This window comes from Scomber japonicus, chromosome 24 (genome assembly GCF_027409825.1).
Source record: "Scomber japonicus isolate fScoJap1 chromosome 24, fScoJap1.pri, whole genome shotgun sequence".
NCBI lineage: Eukaryota > Metazoa > Chordata > Actinopteri > Scombriformes > Scombridae > Scomber > Scomber japonicus.
The window spans coordinates 12,742,971-12,761,121 of record NC_070601.1 but is presented as its reverse complement, the minus strand read 5'-3'; the positions used below and the strand labels follow the sequence as shown (position 1 = coordinate 12,761,121).

Here is an 18,151-nt window from a genome sequence, read left to right as displayed (position 1 = left end):
AGTCCGTGATGTGCTGGGGATACTCGGGTGATTGCGGTGTCTATGTTCTCATCACTTAACGGCCGAGTTGACCGACATGACAATCTGAACGCCAGAAAAAAAAAGTGGGGCATAGCTTTAAAAGCAAAGCCTTTGTGTGAAGTATAAAACCTCTCAGGGGGGCAGTGGATAGGAGAGAGTTGAATCGCTGTTCTCATCGATGACCATCTTCTTCTCACAGCTTTGGTTTCCTCAGTGGAGTGAAGTGGTTTGCACACACACACACACACAGAGAAAGAGAGAGAGAGCGAGAGAGATGCAGTGGGAAGATAAAGTGCTTCCACATGTGGAAGGCATGAAGAAGAGGCAGAGGTGACCACCCATACAACCGGGGGAATCCCAGGTGTCCCTGCCTTTGTTCTCACTGTGTTTGTGCATGTGTGTGTGTGCGCGTGTGTGTGTTCATGCCTCTATCAGACACTCGCTATGAGAAGAGTGTAAAATGTGCACCACACACATCGTTTTATTTTAATCAAATCAAATTTACAATCCACAGAAATTGGTCACAATAAAACATTTAAAAACCCGCACGTCCTTTTAAAAAGTTATATGATTTTTTAGAGTAAACCTCTTTAAATATTTTGGAAAAATCTTCTTTTATATAACAAATGAATCATTCTCTTGAGCTATAATTTAAATTCCAAGACATTTTCCTTTCTATTTCTTTGTATCTCAGGGTTCAGTGCACTCATTCTCTCCATGTGACGACTTTCTTTTGACACAGACCTAGCTGGATTTAAAAAAACTCTCTCCGGCAGCTTCAACTGATGTGTTGTCTGCCGCATAGCTGTGGCTGGAGATGCACTGTCATTTCCTGACGCTTCCTTTTTAATTAGAGCGGAATAACTCTCCTTAAGCTCGCCGCCTCCTCGGTAGCACGCTATACACTGTAAAATTACCGGAGTTGGTTCACAGGAACCCGAAAAGAAATCTCATTTACATACCTATAAAACAGACATTTGATTTATGTAACGTCTGCGCTGTTTTATCCCCAACACATATACTCAAAACATCACGCCTCCCATACAAGACTCCCATAGAAAAACTGCACTTTTTACAGAGGAGAAATATATATATTCCTGAACTTTGCATTGAAGGTGAAATATGTGTGAACATAATTTCAACAAACTTAAATGTTGGGAAAGTTTCCTCCTTCACTTTTTGGCTGGAACAAAGCAGTTTGCGTTGGGTACAGTGTGTTATTGATGCCTCCCTCCACCCGTTTCCAACCCCACCCCGCCCAAATCACCCCCTGACGGGCAGAGTAAACAAGTGGCGCTGTGTATATCCTCCATGTAATCTGGATTTAGCTCGGTGAGATCACGGCTGTTGGAGCAGAGAGCCCCCCTGGACACTCAGCTGCATTGTGGGAGGTTCCCTTTCAATGCCACCTTTGTCTGTTTGTGTGTGTTTGTGTTTGTGTCTGTGTGTATGTGTGTGTGTGTGTGTGTGTGTGTGTGTGAGAGTCTCGCATAGTCCAGTTGACAGCCGATAATAAGTCATGAGTAAAGCTCGCCACGGTGACAAACAATCCGTGTGCACCTCTGAAACAAAAACCACTCACACAAGATCAGAGTCCAAATCACTCTGAGTTGCTTTGAACACTGCGTGCTGTCCTCACACACACATATACACACACACACACACACACCGCAAATGTTATTCCAACAGAAGTGAGTCAAGTGCAAAGACAACTTGACCCCTCAGTGGTTCACACACAAGCTGATCATATTTAAACAAAGTGATGAGCAACACTTCCTGTTCATGCTGCAATTAATAGGCCTACTTTCTTTTTCTTAATTGGCTTTCAGTCATTCACACATGAAACAGATGTAAAATCCAGCTGTGTTATATAATCCACATTTACTATTTTTATTCTTTTTTTAACCTAAAAAAAACCCAGTACGAGTTAAGACTGGAATCTGGCTTTTGGTGCTTCTTTTAACGTTAAAAAAAAACAAGCTATAAAATCAAACGAGCTGTAGAGATGTATAATTAAAAATGAAAACAACATGTAAACCTCATAAAAAATAACAACCAGCATCACACTCATAGAAAGACATCCAGCTGGAGCCAGAGTGCTGCTGCTGCTGATGAGACAGCTAAACCTAAATGTACTCATGTTTCTGCCTAGCTTTTATCTTTCATTTAAGAGAATTTGACATGCTGTTAATACACTTTATTATTCCACATAAGTACATGAGATCATATCTAAATCCACTTATTAAGATGAATTAAAACAGCCTTAGACAGCAACAACTCAACTTATGACTCTGACTTTGATTATTTTTAGGATATGTAATCTTTAAGTGTATGAAATTATAAATGTATTCATCATTGATTTCAATATAAATACTACACTGACAAAGATAATGTTTATTTCTTATAAACTGCCGACTATAAATAATGTGTTTTCTGAAACCAGTTAAAATAAACAAGAAAACTAAAAGTGTGTCCATATCCTAAATCAGAGTGCATTACCTGCTGTATTATTAATTCTTTTACATTGATTTTTGGGTATAAAAAATCTTTCTGAATAGGCATTTTAATAAAGGTGTTACATCATTTCTATCTGTATGTCTTTTTATTGCAGTAGTCTTTATGACATCCTGTACAGTCATACTTAGTAGCTGCTTTTTGGAGCTTTTTTGGTGTCTTAAAAGTGAAATCTTGTTGTGCATACTTGCTGTGTTTCCTGCGTACAGTCAGAGAACGTATTAGAAACAATCAGAAGAGTTAAAACACTGACACGGCGGCAGCTTTTTCGCTCCTCCTGTTTGTCTGACACTAGATTAAAGCAGCTGTTTAAAGAAACAAACAGTGTTACATCACACAGCTGGAGGAGCCGCGTAATGTTACTTACCTCATTTTCTAAATGTTAGTCCAGGTTCAGAAAATCTAGTCTTCCTGCAGTGTGTTTACAGGGCACATTATAGAGGCAGCAGCTGAGAAGGAATTACTCTACACTTCTATACTGAACACCCCAAACCGTCACAGGGCAGTGATCTAAGAAGCTCCTTTAAATGGGCCTGTGTGTGTGTGTGTGTCTGTGTGTGTGTGTGTGTGTGTGTGTGTGTGTGTGCGCGCGGCCGCAGGGTGTCTTTCTTATCCTGCTGTTTTCCACATGCTTATACGTTTCATTTCATTTCAGTGTGTGTATCTTTGTCATTTATCCCTTTTTTAAAGCTGTAAAGAAATAAGCATGTATTTTCCACAAGGGTGTATCACACAGAATAAACAACCCTCTCCTCTTTTGTTTGATTGACAGGTGGTTAGCCTGTATGTTTTTTTGACAAGGAGTTTATACATCAGTGTCCAGCACTCAGAGTAAATATCTTATTATGTTACAGCAGGGTTAAAAAAATGGGTCAACTTCTGAGGTGAATCAATGATTTAGAAGGTCAGGAAACAAAGAATACAGATTCAAATACAAATTATTCCTAATATAGATTTTCTTATCTTTTTTAAATGTATATATTTTGGTGCATATTCATGTGAAATTATGCTTTTAATATTAATGTTCAATGTGGAAAAGGCTTACATGCTTGGCAACTGATATGTGCAAATATAATTAACTGCAGTAACTATTGGGAGGGATTTTCAAAATAAGACATCTTCTATTACAAGTCAAATACCTGCATTGGAAAATACAGAATTGTTAGTAGCAAGTATCATTATGCAGAAGAAAAAAAAATATGTATATGTATATATATATGTATATATATATATATATATATGTTATATATGGTATATGTATTTAACATAGTTTAAGCTTTAGAAAATCAACATATTTCATAAGGTGATTATATATTTTGTATGTAAAAAGTACATTATCATTCATTGAAATAAAGTAGTATAAAATAGGAATATTCAAATAAAGTGCAAATACCTTCAAATTGTACACCAGTGCAAACACATGTGAGATGTATTTATCTATCAGTGCTGTTCACTGACAATATCAACATGACATCAGTGCGGTGCATGGAGCCTGAAAGGTCGCCATGCACTGCCACCTCTCTGAGCCAATGCAAATAGGCTGCATGGCGACTCTGTGTGTGTGCGTGTGTGTGCGTGTGTGTGTGTGTGTGTGTGTGTGTGTGTGTGTGTGTGTGTGTTTGATCTTATGAATTCAACTTTTCCCCCCTAACACTAAAAGAATCCTCCTGCAAACTTTGTGAGCAGTGAGTGTGTGCTGTGTGCTGTGTGCTGTGCTGCATGCTTTACACACCAACACCATCTCCTCTGCACTTTCTGCATATTATATAACATCATTGTTCTTCTTCTTGGTGGAGGCTGATTTGTTCTGTGCATGTGTGCTGCCGCTACCTGCTCTGAATCCAACCCCCCCCCCCCCACCACCACCACCACCATCACCACCACCTCCCTTTTAAACGGGAGAGATTTCCAGTGTGTATTCTCCTTTTATTGCTTTCATTTGCATATAAATTAAATCCATATTGTGCCTGCGAGGCAGACTATGCTAACTATGCAAACGATCCCTGGCTTTTCTTTGTTTTACAGATAAACCCTCGGCTTCCCTCAATGACAAGGGTAGGGGGGGGGGGGGGGGGGGGTTGAAAGAGAGAAATCCTCTCGCTGTTTCATAATTGTATGAATTTTAAATACACTGTCATAAGATCCTCTTCCGCATTCACAGCAGGGGAATGAAACTATCATCATAATATTGGAGCTGCAGGGTTATCTGACTGTGAAGAGCCGAGCAGCCTCTTCACCTCTGCTCACACATGCAGGCCAGATGGCCACAGAGCCTCAAATGCACAAACACATTTAGGCCTGTGTGTGTTTTCTAAACACACTCACAACCTTTTGAATCAAATAAATAATAATAATACAAAAATAAGTTTATTTAGCTGCTACAAAACACTTTTTTAGTGTCATAATTAGAACAAATCTATTGTTTTTTAATGGAATAACAAATACATCCACATTACTTTCATTCAAATCTGTTTAATTATATTTAGATTTAATTAGATTTAGTCTCAAACTAACTGAAACCAGCCTCTATGAATATTCATTTATTCATTTTAGTGAATAGTGACATTAAATTATTCCTAATATTGCTGTGGACCCCCAGGAAAGCCCTTCCAATGACCCCTGGAGGTTTGCAGTGCTGCCAGATATAAAACATTTTACCTGCACTAAAGCTGGCTCTGCAAATCAAAATGAAGATGATTTTTTATTCTTTTAAAATAATAATAATAATAATAATAATAATAATAATAATGATATAGCTGTGCAATGGGAAAAATGGATTCAATTTGCGCTGATTAACAGGCGCTACATTGTCTGTGCGTCACCCCTGAAGTACAAGCCTCTTCATAAATAAGTGAAAAATAATATGCTCAATGTTTAAGATGTTAATTAAAATTAAAAACCCTGCCTATATAAACTAACAGCAAGCCCCTGGTCGTTGTTATTGAAATCAATTATTAACAGGCTGTACTGTGCTTATTAAATCTGCTCTATAGGCTGAGCTGCTGAACGCAAACGCAGCAGTGGCGTTTGAAATAATTAAAAAGGAGAGGAGTGAAACTCGGAGGCCGTGAGTCCTGCTGCAGACCTCTGTAGACTCATCAGCTCTTAATTAAATAACCCGAGCCGCTATCAGCTGTTTTATAAGCAAGGCCGCAAAAAAACACAAATCATATAAATGAGTGTTGGTTGTTTAGAGCGGGAACAGTATACATGCTGACACCTCTGACACATCTGTCACATCTCTTCATAATTACATTTAAAATATCTGCTGCCAGCCAGGGGGGAAAAATCTGCTCATTTCTATTTTATTTGTGACTAAATATTTCTGTATTATAGCTGCTCTCAACCAGGCAGACTGAATATGTCCACATGAATAATAAAGTTCTATAAAAAGAGGCTATCTTGGGCTCACAGGCCGTTTTGGATGAGTGAATATTGTCCAGGATCAACTCAATCTACACTGACTGCTATTAAAAGTGACGCTAAATGCAAACACAATGCATCTCAATGAGTGATCTAATAAGCTGTCAAAGATAGGAAGAAAACAGGAGGGTTGACTCCTCACTATAATGCAACACAAGTATTATAACATTTAAAAAAAAAAAATCCATAATATTAATATTTAGTATTTCACACATTTTTACAATAATAATAATAATAATGATGATGATTGTATATATAGTGTCCAATTGTGATTTTTTTTCTTATTTAAACTGACACGTAAAAAGGTTTCTATGTTTATGGCTCTATTTATATTTCTAACAATTGAGCACAAATTGTAAACAATCACTTTATTAGATGAATCAATCGCGCCTGGAGTCATAATGCAAACAGCTTCCACTCAGACACAAAACACTGCTGTTAATCTGTTAGTCTGGCTGCTCTGTCTGACCTTGTAGTGCAACACACACACACACACACACATACACACTCACACACACTGAGAAACACACGTCATGTCACAGAGTTCACAGCCAGGCTCTATCAAACCTGAACCTGAGGTCACATGAGGTCAAATGAATCCCGCGTAGAAACCCAGGTGCCTCCTCGTCTACAAGCGCTCTGACACACTCCTGAAGCTCAACTCCATAGAGGCTGAGCAGAGTTCAGTCTCCTAAATGCTCCTCAACAGATGAATTAACAGTCATCCTGCATGGAGGAACCGTGTGTATGTGTGTGTGTGTGTGAGTGTGAGTGTGTCCCTCTCAAATATCAAAAATACTACAAATCTTGAATTAGTAATAGTCCACGTATATAACCACGTGGAATGAAAAAGCCTGTGAATGTCAGTGGGCTCCTTTTTAAAATGAGCTGTGTCACATTTATTTTACACCCCTAATTTATGCTCACACCACCATTTTATAAGGATGTTTGGAGGTCCAATTAAACCCAAGCTCGTTATGTTTTTTTTTAAATATGAAAGTGAAATAATATTTTTCCAATTAGGATTTTTTTCTCCCTCCGACCCTCTCCTCAACGCGTAAAGCTGCTTAATCTGTGGAAACGAATAAAATAAATTAACTCCATCCATCTAGCTTTCTCTCTTTTTTTTATTTCAGACTACATGTGAACATATTAAAATCTTTGGCTTGTCTGCGAACTGATGTGTTGAAGGAAATATGCGGGACAGGGACACCACAAAAAACAAAAAAACCCTAAAGAGCCAATCAGACATCCTAAAAAAAGAAAAGAAAAAAAAAGAAAAAAACAACGAGCGACAGACGGAAAGGATGGAAATGTCCAGCAGGTAGTGACCTAATGAGAGATGAGCTCACACCTGAAATTAAATATACTGTATACAACATGATAACTGCAGTGGCTATATAAACTTTAATAACGATCGTTCATTTATATAATTATGTCCATATACTGTTACCATAAACAGAAATCTGTGTTTTTAAATAGCGTTTACTCCTCCACCTCCTCTTGTCCATTTTTTTTTTAATATTCTCATTATCTCCAAAAGAGTGAGACCCTCAGCAGGGAATGTCCGAGTCTCTATTCACTGTCCTCCTTCTCCTCCTGCACGGTGGTCGTTGAATGGTTGTAAAGTCCTTGAGCCATGAGCTGCAGGGCCAGGCCATTCTTGTAGCCGGTGGCCTTTTTAATCTTGGCCCTCTTATTCTGGAACCAGATTTTAATTTGGGACTCGTTGAGGTTGAGTTCCTGGGCCAGAGACTGTCTCCGCTGCTCCGTTATGTACCGGTTGGCCTGGAACTCGGTTTTCAGTCTCTGCAGCTGCTCGGCCGTGAAGGCTGTCCTGGGCCGCTTGTCCTCCTTGGTGCTCTTCTTCTTTTTCAGTTTCCGTGTCCTCGGGCCTGGTGTAGAAACAACAATGGCACGAACACGTAAATGTCAGAGCTGAACCCCTCACATGTGAAATATTTACTCCTGGCCTGCAGCACATGTTACATATGAGGCGCTAATATTAAGCATCAAAGCTGCTTCTTATATATCTGATGACAGATGAAAGCGTCTTATTATCTGCTCAATATGATCGAATACATCAAAGTCTTTTCATATGAGTGATTGGGTCAGTGTGTACAGGGCGCACGCGCTCCGTCTTACATTTTTAAAGAGAACTTCTCATTTGAATCATTTGATGATTAGTCAGTAATGTGATTGGCTCCTCTCTAAAATATATCACGTTACATTTGGGCTCGTTGAGGTTACATGGTGAAGAGAGAAAGCCACACTTTGCTATTTGGGCCTCCACCCAAACCAGGGTTGAGTTCTAATGAGCTTTCAACATGAAAACGTAAACTTTAACAACGCGAATAAATAGTGCAGCATGATAACACACTCCTCTCTGGCTCGCTGCTGGAAATAGTAGTGATGCTTCACACACACACACACACACACACACACACACACACACACACACACACGGCGGAATTACAGTCATTTTAAACTGGACTTTATTATTATGTATTTTTATAGCCATGTGGATGTTTCACCCGCACGCAGAGTTAAAGAGGTGACACTATCACGCATGACCATTAATTACTGATCAACTAATATGAAGTCATATGTAATGAAAGACGAGGTGACAGGTGTGTGGAGGAGAACTCAGCCAATTAGCAGAGGACATAAATGAGGTGTCTTCGTTTCATACAGGAAGTATCCAACAATATGTTGTACCCTTCACACCTTTAAGTATTAAAATGTGTTTTATTTTTAGAGTGAAAGAATGGATCAAATATAGCTGCATAAATAGGATCATTGGGAAAAAAGTGTCATATCTATGTGAGTGTATATATGTGATATAAACATGGAATACTGGTACATTAGAGGCAGGCGGGCCTTTGTCTGCAGTCCATTCAGGCCCTGATATCTGACTTGTGATTGGGCCAAAATAAGCAGCAGCCCGCTGCCACGCTTCACATCCAATAAACGGAGTGTCTGCGCAGACAACACAGGTTAACATTAGCACTGTGTTCTCTGCACAAAGCTCCAGGTCTGTGATAGAGTGAATGGAATCCACCCAGGTGTGATTCCTTCATAGAAACATGTACATACAGCTGTGCTGAGGTACAGTCTGGCCTCATTTAATAAAGCTCTATCAGGACAGTAATAGTGAGTTTGTCACACAGCTAATTAGCATTAGAGCACAACGTGTTCTGTAGTGTTACTGTAGTTAGACTCATAGTTGATATATGTGAGTGAGAGCAGTAAATGCATTGTGCAGTCAGACCCGGCTCACACACATTTTATCCAACAGCTTCACAGCACACAACACTGAGAGAAAGCTTCAGAAATAATACAAACGCACAACAAACCCCAAATAACTAGCAACATAGAACAAAATATATCCTAATAAAAAGTTCAAAAGGGGGGTGTGCCGCCATCTTTCATCAGCTCTAACTCATTATTATGATCACGAAAATGACCCGCTAAAAACAACGTGACATCATCACCTTCATGTATGTGTGATATGAAACTATACAGCCGAGCAAACACACGTTACCAAACACTAAACAGCACTGTGATTGTTCATCATCCACTTTAAACATCGTCGTTAGTAAGTGAGGACTTGTTATTTTTACGATGAGTATTTAAAAGCCCTTCATGTGGTGTATAGAGCAGGCTTCTGCATCCCTTTAACCCCCAAACTTTACCCTCCTATCACTCAATGAATACTATCTCACAACCAGCCAGCCTACACTATTATAGACACTAAAACGAAATCAACAAACACACACAACACTGGTCTACACATGATTTTTACACCATTGATCACAATACACTTTTGTCGACTAATTAACATTTTGTGACTTTGTATTGTGTGTTTAACACGTTTAACACGTCAAATCCTCAATATAACATACACACTGAATTTAACAAGCTTTGTAAATATTATTTTTAATATATATCCGTCAAATACGAATAAAAAACAACCAAATGAGGCATTTAAACAATAATCTTCTATTTTTTATTTGAACTTGAAATAACTGCTCAGTGTAGTGTTGTATTATCTCTTATAATAGTATAGCAATACAATATTTTATATTCAGGTAACTGTTTCGTTTTTAATATTATGTATACTATTTCGTAAATTAGCCTTTTGATATATTATTGTTGCAACTCTCTAAATGTATTTAATTTTATTCTAATAGAATTACTATGTTTGAGCTATTTGAGTCTATCAATACTTTCGCAAACCAAACAGCTGCACACAATATTCTAGCGATTACATTTTACACAACCGTCAACTTTTAACAGCTTATTAGATAACATTTAGTGAACACAATATGTCTTTACTGAAGGGAAGAGATCATATTATTCTCTCCCAACACAAAGACAATTTACACAAGACATAAAGGCCAACATTTATTTATATAGAGAGATAAGGGAACTTTTTGGTGTTATGTTATCACTGCACTGAAAATGATTCCTCTGATTTTCCAGCACTTGCTGTTCAGCTCAATAGTAAATATATTGTAAGAAATAGCTTCATGGGACATACAATAACTCATAATGCGCTTCATTGTGCGTAAATATGTGTGTTTGCATGTGTGTGAAAGAGGGTGAGTTATAGCTATATATATATATAGTTTTATTTTATTCAGTGATATTTTACTTTCCCTGCACACCTTATTTTTATATTCATATTTTTAACGTCTGTTGTTTTTTGTCTTAAATATGGCTTTTATAAAAGAGATTGGATGAGGAGTAAAAAAGGGGGGGAAATAAGCATTAAATATAGGCCAACCTTCACTGCCTGTCATCAGAGTAACTTTAGAGAAAGTGTGTCAGATTCATGAAGGCTTGATTCCATGGCTGCTATGAGAAACACTCATACTATGTACTGTATGTTATATTCATGGGACTATTAGCGCCTTACCAGATGAGGGCCGGTCCGAGTACCGTGTACAGTAAACCCAAGCGGGCCACAACAGCGGCTGGCTTTCTTTCGTTGGGGGCGGAGAAGCTGCACTGCTGCCACTCACTATCATTATAGACGAGGGGCTGTCTGCATATCTCATAGTCCCGTTGCTCGCCGCTTCGCCTTGTTTCGACGAGTTCTGCTTGGAAGACGGCGAGGAAGACGACGACGACGAGGAGGAAGAAGAGGGCGAAGAAGAGGAGGAGGTGCTGTCGCTGCTACAGTTGGAGTCCAGGCAGAGGCTACCGGTATGCGGCCTCGCCACCAGCGGGTTGACGTTCTCTCTACCCGGCGTCTGGCTCCGCTCTCGATAGCTCGCCTCCTTTTTGCAGCCGAAGTCCGGCCGGAGGATGTTATCGATGAAAAAGTTGGTGGTTCTGTGGGCCTGCTGGGCGGCCTGGTGGGGTAAAATCATGGGAGGGGATGGGAGGTTCGGCGACAGGGACATGCTCTCCTCCTCGGTCGAGTCCCGGCCGCTGTTGGGCTCCTTTTGCTCTTCCATGTCGCCGGCGACGGTGACAAAATTTCAGCCTCTCCACACTAAACTCCACTTGTTGCTCGCTCTCTCTCCCGCCCCCAGTCGGTATCCAATTTAGACGGTCAGCATGTAAAAAAAACAAAAAAAACACAAGCCTTCTCGCTGGAAATAAAAGGAATAAATACCTGTGTTACTTTCTAATATCACCTACAGCGGCGACATGTCGTCTCCTAATAGTCTTCCGAGACCTGGCATAGCGACCAGCTCCCCGTTAGAACCAGTGTCCGTGCCTCTCCCCGGTGCAGCATAATATCTGTGTATTCCTAAACTCTTCTAAACCGCGTTATCTCCCCTCTAACGTTTTTTTTCTCTTCTTTCTCTTACACCCAGTGTGCGCGTACACACGTGCAGCGGACCAATCAGCTGCGGAGATCGTCCCTGTCACAATTGACGACGTCCAATTAGGGCTTTAGAAACGCACCGAGCTCTAGCACGCGCCCCTAGTAAGCCCGCGCGTATAGTTGGATCGATTTCGGGTGAGAGCGCACGTGCATACACATTTAAACAACAAAACAAAAACAACAAAAACAAGAGCGAGAGAGCCGTCAGTGAGAATGCCACGCGGGAACACTGTAAGTTATGGAAAATGTGAATTTGAATTGAAATTCATGTGGTTAAATGATAGTTTTGCTTATGCAGACTATTTTTTTTTTAAGAATAATAACTGAAGTTAAATTTAGAAAAAAATATATAAATGAAATTACTTTAAACTATGAGAATTTTTTAAAAGTGTACCTATAGTCTTCTAGAGTTTCCTGTCTTGCTTTTTTTATAGGCGTTAGATGTATAATTAATAATTTGGCTTGTGCCCATTTATATTAGGCCAACACCTACAGCACAATTAATTCTCTTAAAATGAAGGCGATAGGGTGAAACGCATGAAACGTTATTTTAGAAAAAGAAAAGAAAAAAGAATAAACCCTATCATAAACAAAACCCAATCATTTTCAGAAGGATCAACGTATCTAAAAGAGTTTATTTGGACATTTTCAGCCCTTTTCTTTTCTCTTCATTGGCATTTTTCACGTCGTCTCGGCTCCCGTTTGACTCATCTAGGCCATGTTTATGATTCAGGTTTTGGATAATCCCGCTTTTGGCAGCACCACAAAAACACATCCACTCAATAAAATAAAGGAGGAACATTAAATTGAACTTTATAAAAACAGAAAGAGGCCTTGAAAGCAGGAATGTGTCCAGATTATAAACAGTGGTTTTGTTTAAAAAAAAAAAAAAAAAAAAAAAAAAAAGTCCAGACAAAGAACAAAACGGCCATCAAACTCTAATTGGCGAATTGAAATAATAGTATTAATAATGATAATAGCAACAGCGTGAAAGTGGGGACGTGTTGATGTTGAACACGGTCACAGTGAAATCTTTATCCCACAGGCCGGAGTGGGAAGCCATGGCTACTTAATTAAATTCCAATTAGGACAGTATCAATATGCTGTTTAGCCGCAGCGCCATTGTGCGTAAATGAGCACTCAGTCTGCTCTTATCTGGCGCCGCAAAGAGAGGCTCCTTGAGAGGGACTGCAAGAGATAATTTATAGCTTTTAATTAGTCTTCATTCCGCCCGATCAGCCCGGTGTTCATCACGGGGAGAGGGCTGAATAAAACCCGAGTCAAAAACGCTGTCACCGGTCCCTGGCAGGGCCCTTAATCAAAGTGAAGCAGGGGCCCGCGCTATTTCCAAGGTGCTGATAAAGCTTGTTGAATAATAGCGGGGGCCCTCGGAGACACCATTTGCAGAAATGACTTTATTGACGGCTTAACGTTGGTGATTCATTTTACCTTTCATGTATTGGGAGTCGGATTTGTCGCTGTAATAGGATGATAAATGCACTGACGGATCGCAGCCCCGTTTTTATTGAGTAGCCTATATAGTACTGGGTGCTTCAGCAGACACACACACACACACACACACACACACACAGAGCTGATGTTCCGTCTAAGTAAAGTAAAGGAAGGGTGTGTGTATGTGTGTGTGTGTGTGTGTGTGTGTGTGTGTGTGTGTGTGTGTGTGTGTGTGTGTGTGTGTGTGTGTGTGTGTGTGTATTGTACCTGAAATTACTTCTATGATACAAACAAGAAAATCATGTTTTCATGTTTTCAGGCGACGCAGCTGATTGTTTCCTTCCTGTGTGAAGGATTCAATGAAACAAACACCAAACAAATATAAACTACACAACTGCCCTACATCCTGCATTAGTTTTCTTTTTATTGTCTTTAGATTATTCTAGCTTGTTATCAGGCCTATAAAACTAGACGGAACCCTTTATAACAGCCAACACTCTTATTACACCATGCAAACTATTGGCCTCCAATTATGAATTGAATCACTCCACAGCTGTTTGTTGTTGTGTGACCAGATGTGTGATATTGTACCTTTTTTCCAAGTTACTTTTTCATAAAGTAAAAAAAAGTATTTTAGGTTCATCAATAAAACTCATTAGGCCTATATTTGAAATGAAAAGGTGTGATGTGTCCACTGCAGTAAAATCAAATAACCAAACTCCCAAAATGAATTACTTAAAGGAGCTTGTAAAAAATGAAAAAAATAAAATAAAATAAAATAAAATGTCATTTTGGTCACCCAAAATATTTCAGTCTTTAATAAAAATGTTATCCATATTAAAATACTAACAATAGCATCACCATCAAATCTTAAGTGATCAAAGTGAATTCAGAAGTCACCCCAAAAAAAGCTGCAGTAATGAATATAACAGTAATCTTCCCCACAACAGTGACCAATTAGCCCTGAGACTTCTTTTATGGCGACAAAGCATATTTAACTTTTTTGGGCTCATGTCCACTCCAAATATGCTTCTCAGAGTTTTTTTTTTTTATTATTTTATTTTTTATATTTTTTTAAATTTAAAATTTACTTTTTTTTTTTTTTTTTTTTACTTCAGTTGAATCTCCTCTGTTTGCACCACCAGAAAAAACAAAGAGAAAATGTTATCTTTTTCACATGGTCAGATGGATGAAAAATGTTTCAGATGAGTAACTGTGATCAGAGAAAAGTTGTGAAGCTGTGGGTGGCTTCTGTCTGCAGCTGTATGCTTGTGCTGTCACCCAGTGGAGGAAGAAGAACAAACAGGGCCCCTCATTATCTCCATCTGCACAGATTTCTGCATCCATCTGAACCAAGCGAGCAGTGTAACATGATCTTCTATATTGTGGCTGAACAGTCAGTTAATTACAGCCAAAGGTGTGTTTGTCTTATAGGATGTTGTACAAGTCTTGAAGCTGTTTAGTTTATTTTCCAAAATAAAAGAATGTATTGAGTTTACAGAGCAAAGGTTTAAATGATCACCTGCCCTCAGTATAAAGAAGGACCATCCTAACTTGGTCAAAAATGTGTATGGGGGGTGGTCCTGATAGGAAACACTATGGAGACTCATCCACAGCTGGAAGGTCAATAGCAAACACAGGACTTTGGTGACATCTAGTGACAGAAGTGTAAACGGCACATTCATGTTTGACCCTGTGTCAACTCTGTCTTGGTTTTAGTCTATATTTAGATGTAGATATATTTAGATTATTAGATGTGTTTATTTCAAAAGATTTTTCCTTAATCTTCTAAAGAAAATTATTATTTTGGTATGAATGAGGGAGACTGTAGATCAGCAGAAAAGGGGGAAATGAAGGCTTCAATTCCTCCCATCGAGCTGGAATTTCATTTTCGGGCAACTATAAGAATGATGAAATAGTTAAAAATATTATAATCTCACTAAAATATCCTTGGAACCTACTTCTTAATTTAAAAAGTATGCACTGCTTGCATTAAATATTCCTTTAGGCAAAGCTACATGAGTACAACCTTTATGAACTAAAGTAAATTTGTTTTTTTAATGAAAAAAGGTTAAATATATATATATATATATACAAGTTTAGCAAATTATTGATAACCCTAACCCTTATTTGTAATTTGTATAAGCAAAATCACCTAAAATACCAGAAAAATTAAGTAATAAAGTTAATAAAGTAATACAGTTTTAAGTAATGAATTATAATATCAAAAACTATTAAACTTGGAATGTTTCAGGCCACTAAAAAGAGCTGCTTTTTATGCTGCTTTTTACCCAACATATTTTGCACAATTTTTATTCCTGACAATGACACTCATTTCTTAAAAAATGTTCAGTGGTAAGTTTAAGATTTTCAAATGCCAGATGGAGATTTCCATTTATATCAACTGTTTCCAACAAATCAACAAATTCTTACTTGTAATTGCTGGCTTTGTCCACTAGATGTCAGAGTAAAGCAGCTGAAAGACACTGAACTGTTTCCATAATTTCACTATAACCAAACACCAACAGGAGTTACAAAGCAGTGACAGAGCATTAATCAATGACAATTAGTGACATTGAAACAAGATTAATGCTTCTCTTCTTTCACAAAAGCCAGTACAGCCAACACAAAAAGCATGTTTTATTTAAAATGTCTGAAAAAGAATTTGTTAGATTAAAATATATATGTTGATCATTTCAAACATCGCATCTTGTCTCACAAATCTAAACACTTGGGGCTATAAAACCTAATGAAGAGCAGCCATCAGCTTCAAACTGTTGAATAAATCATGTGTTTTCTATCTTTTCATTGTTTGACATTTCATAACTTTATGCCACAAGTGTCAAATTTGTAGTGGTGTGAAACAAATGTTAAAGAGAGTTCACAAACAAGAATGAGTTTTCAATTTAGAGTTTCTCCATCCCGCAGCTGTCTGCCATACAAGCACCTTCAACTATTGAAATGCCAGAAATGTACAGAGGGCATGTTTGCATACTAAACGATGATTATCATTCACTGAGTTTCCTCTCTCTCTTTCTCTCTCTCTGTCTGTGTCTCTCTCTCTAAGGTCCAAGCTCTCTGCAGTAATAATACATGAAGGGCTCCTCTCACTCATCCATTAATCAGGAGGGAAGCTGAGGTAAAAGAGGGTTGATCTTTGGCCTTCACACACATACACACCCCCTCACCTATCATTAATAATTGAGCGTATATTAATGGAGATAAATAATTAAGCTTTAGGGGATCTCTTTAGAGTCCTAATGAGAAGTGGGCAACAGATAGCTCCTTAGTCTTCTTATTACATCTTGCTGAAAAGTTTGTTGGAAGCTTCAGGTGAAGATAAATGGGCCCCATTTACTAATTGGCAAATTAAATCGATGCAGGCACTTTGCTGGGCTTGTGTTAACAAAATTACCCATCTGCACCTCTGCACGCTGTTGCTACAAAGCAGAAACTCAGATAATGTGTTAAAATGTCTGGACAGCTACTGGATGGATTGAAATTTTGTAGAAAAGCAATTAATGGCTCCAGTTGGAATAGCTTTAGTGATCCATTCACTTTTCTCCTTGCACCATCATCAGGTCAAAATTTAAGCATGGTTGTAAAGGCCTCTATAATCCTTTCATTTTCCTTTTGTCATCTTCTGTCTCTATGTTGATTTTTACTGTTAACCTCCTGTGAAAGTGTAATTAAAATCTAGTTCTAAGCTGTCGTAATATATTTTTGTGCACTTTTTGATTGGCAGTTGATATATGTGTGTGCATGTTCATGTGTGTCTCCTCATCAGCCATGCTGCCTGGGGCCACTCTAACCTTTCAGTCGACTCTCTGAGGATCGCCTCTCTCATCTGGCATCCTCAGCCTGTCACTGTTATCAGCAAGAGGAGAGATGAAAGATATAGTCCTCATCGGCTTTGTTACAATAAAAGCTGTCTGCTCCAATGACTTATTTCCATAACCTTTACTCCACATATATTAGCAAAGATGGATTGCATGTCATGAGAGTTCAAAAAAAACTCTTAAGAGACACACTGTTAAATTAATGATATCTCGGATAAGTCATTATCAGATTGGAAAGCAGACAGTTTGAGTAGATTTCAGGAAATTATTATTAAGCAATTTATAGAAGAACATTTGTAAGTCATAAATCTGTATTACATTGGAAAAGCAACAATAAAACAAAAAAACTCATAGCTTCATATTAGCAGCATGATTTTTACAACAAGAGAGCATCGGATGGTGTACATGATGAACGGTGGGGCCATTTCGGCTGCTCTAAAACTCCTGTCTGTCACGACAAAGCTGAGGGAGGAGGCAGGACATGAATAATGACAGGCTAAAAGGAGGGGAGGAGGAGAAGGCAGAGGTGGATGATGGTTGACGGGATAAAGGAGGAAGTGTGTGCGTGTGATCGATCTCCGCATAGTCTCCTTTAGACTCCGATTATTACCCGGCCCGGAGAACAAGACAGAGATGTGCTTTTGACAGCTTTGCCATTTTCTTGCCTTCCTGCATATCATCAGTGTGCATGTGTGTGAGTTCTTGTATTTCTGGGTGTAACAATCAGCTGTCCTCACAAATATAGAAATGTAATGGCTTAAAGTGAAGATATTTTTGATATGATAGTGGAAGTCCTGGATTTAAAGTGTAAAATCAAAAATAAGGATTACATTTAGGATAAAAAGTAGTTCAGTTTGAAGTTGTTTGAAACTACCAAAACAGCAAAGTATGTAGTTATGTTTATTAACATCAAGGACAAAGAAAATGACATAAAGCAATTCATTATTAAGCATAACTCTGTCAGTGATGTAAAGATCCTTCAAATAACAGCAAATGAAAACACTTTAACTAGCTGCCACTGCTGCCTTTAAGGTTTATGTCTTTTCAAGTGTCTCAAACA

General features: G+C 38.5%; 1 protein-coding gene across 1 annotated transcript; it reads right to left on the bottom strand.

The window, feature by feature from the left end:
• Positions 1–7,492: 7,492 nt before the first annotated feature.
• Positions 7,493–11,423, bottom strand: LOC128354365 (homeobox protein engrailed-1-B-like). The gene is made up of 3 exons (XM_053314601.1): positions 10,880–11,423; positions 9,426–9,428; positions 7,493–7,853 (listed from the first exon to the last, which is right to left on the bottom strand). The coding sequence occupies exons 1-3, from the start codon at positions 11,421–11,423 to the stop codon at positions 7,534–7,536; spliced, it is 867 nt and encodes a 288-aa protein (XP_053170576.1). The 3' UTR covers positions 7,493–7,533.
• Positions 11,424–18,151: the final 6,728 nt, after the last annotated feature.

Bases quoted from the DNA above. Each gene is read 5' to 3' on its own strand.
- LOC128354365 (XM_053314601.1), bottom strand. From the start codon at position 11,423: ATGGAAGAGCAAAAGGAGCCCAACAGCGGCCGGGACTCGACCGAGGAG.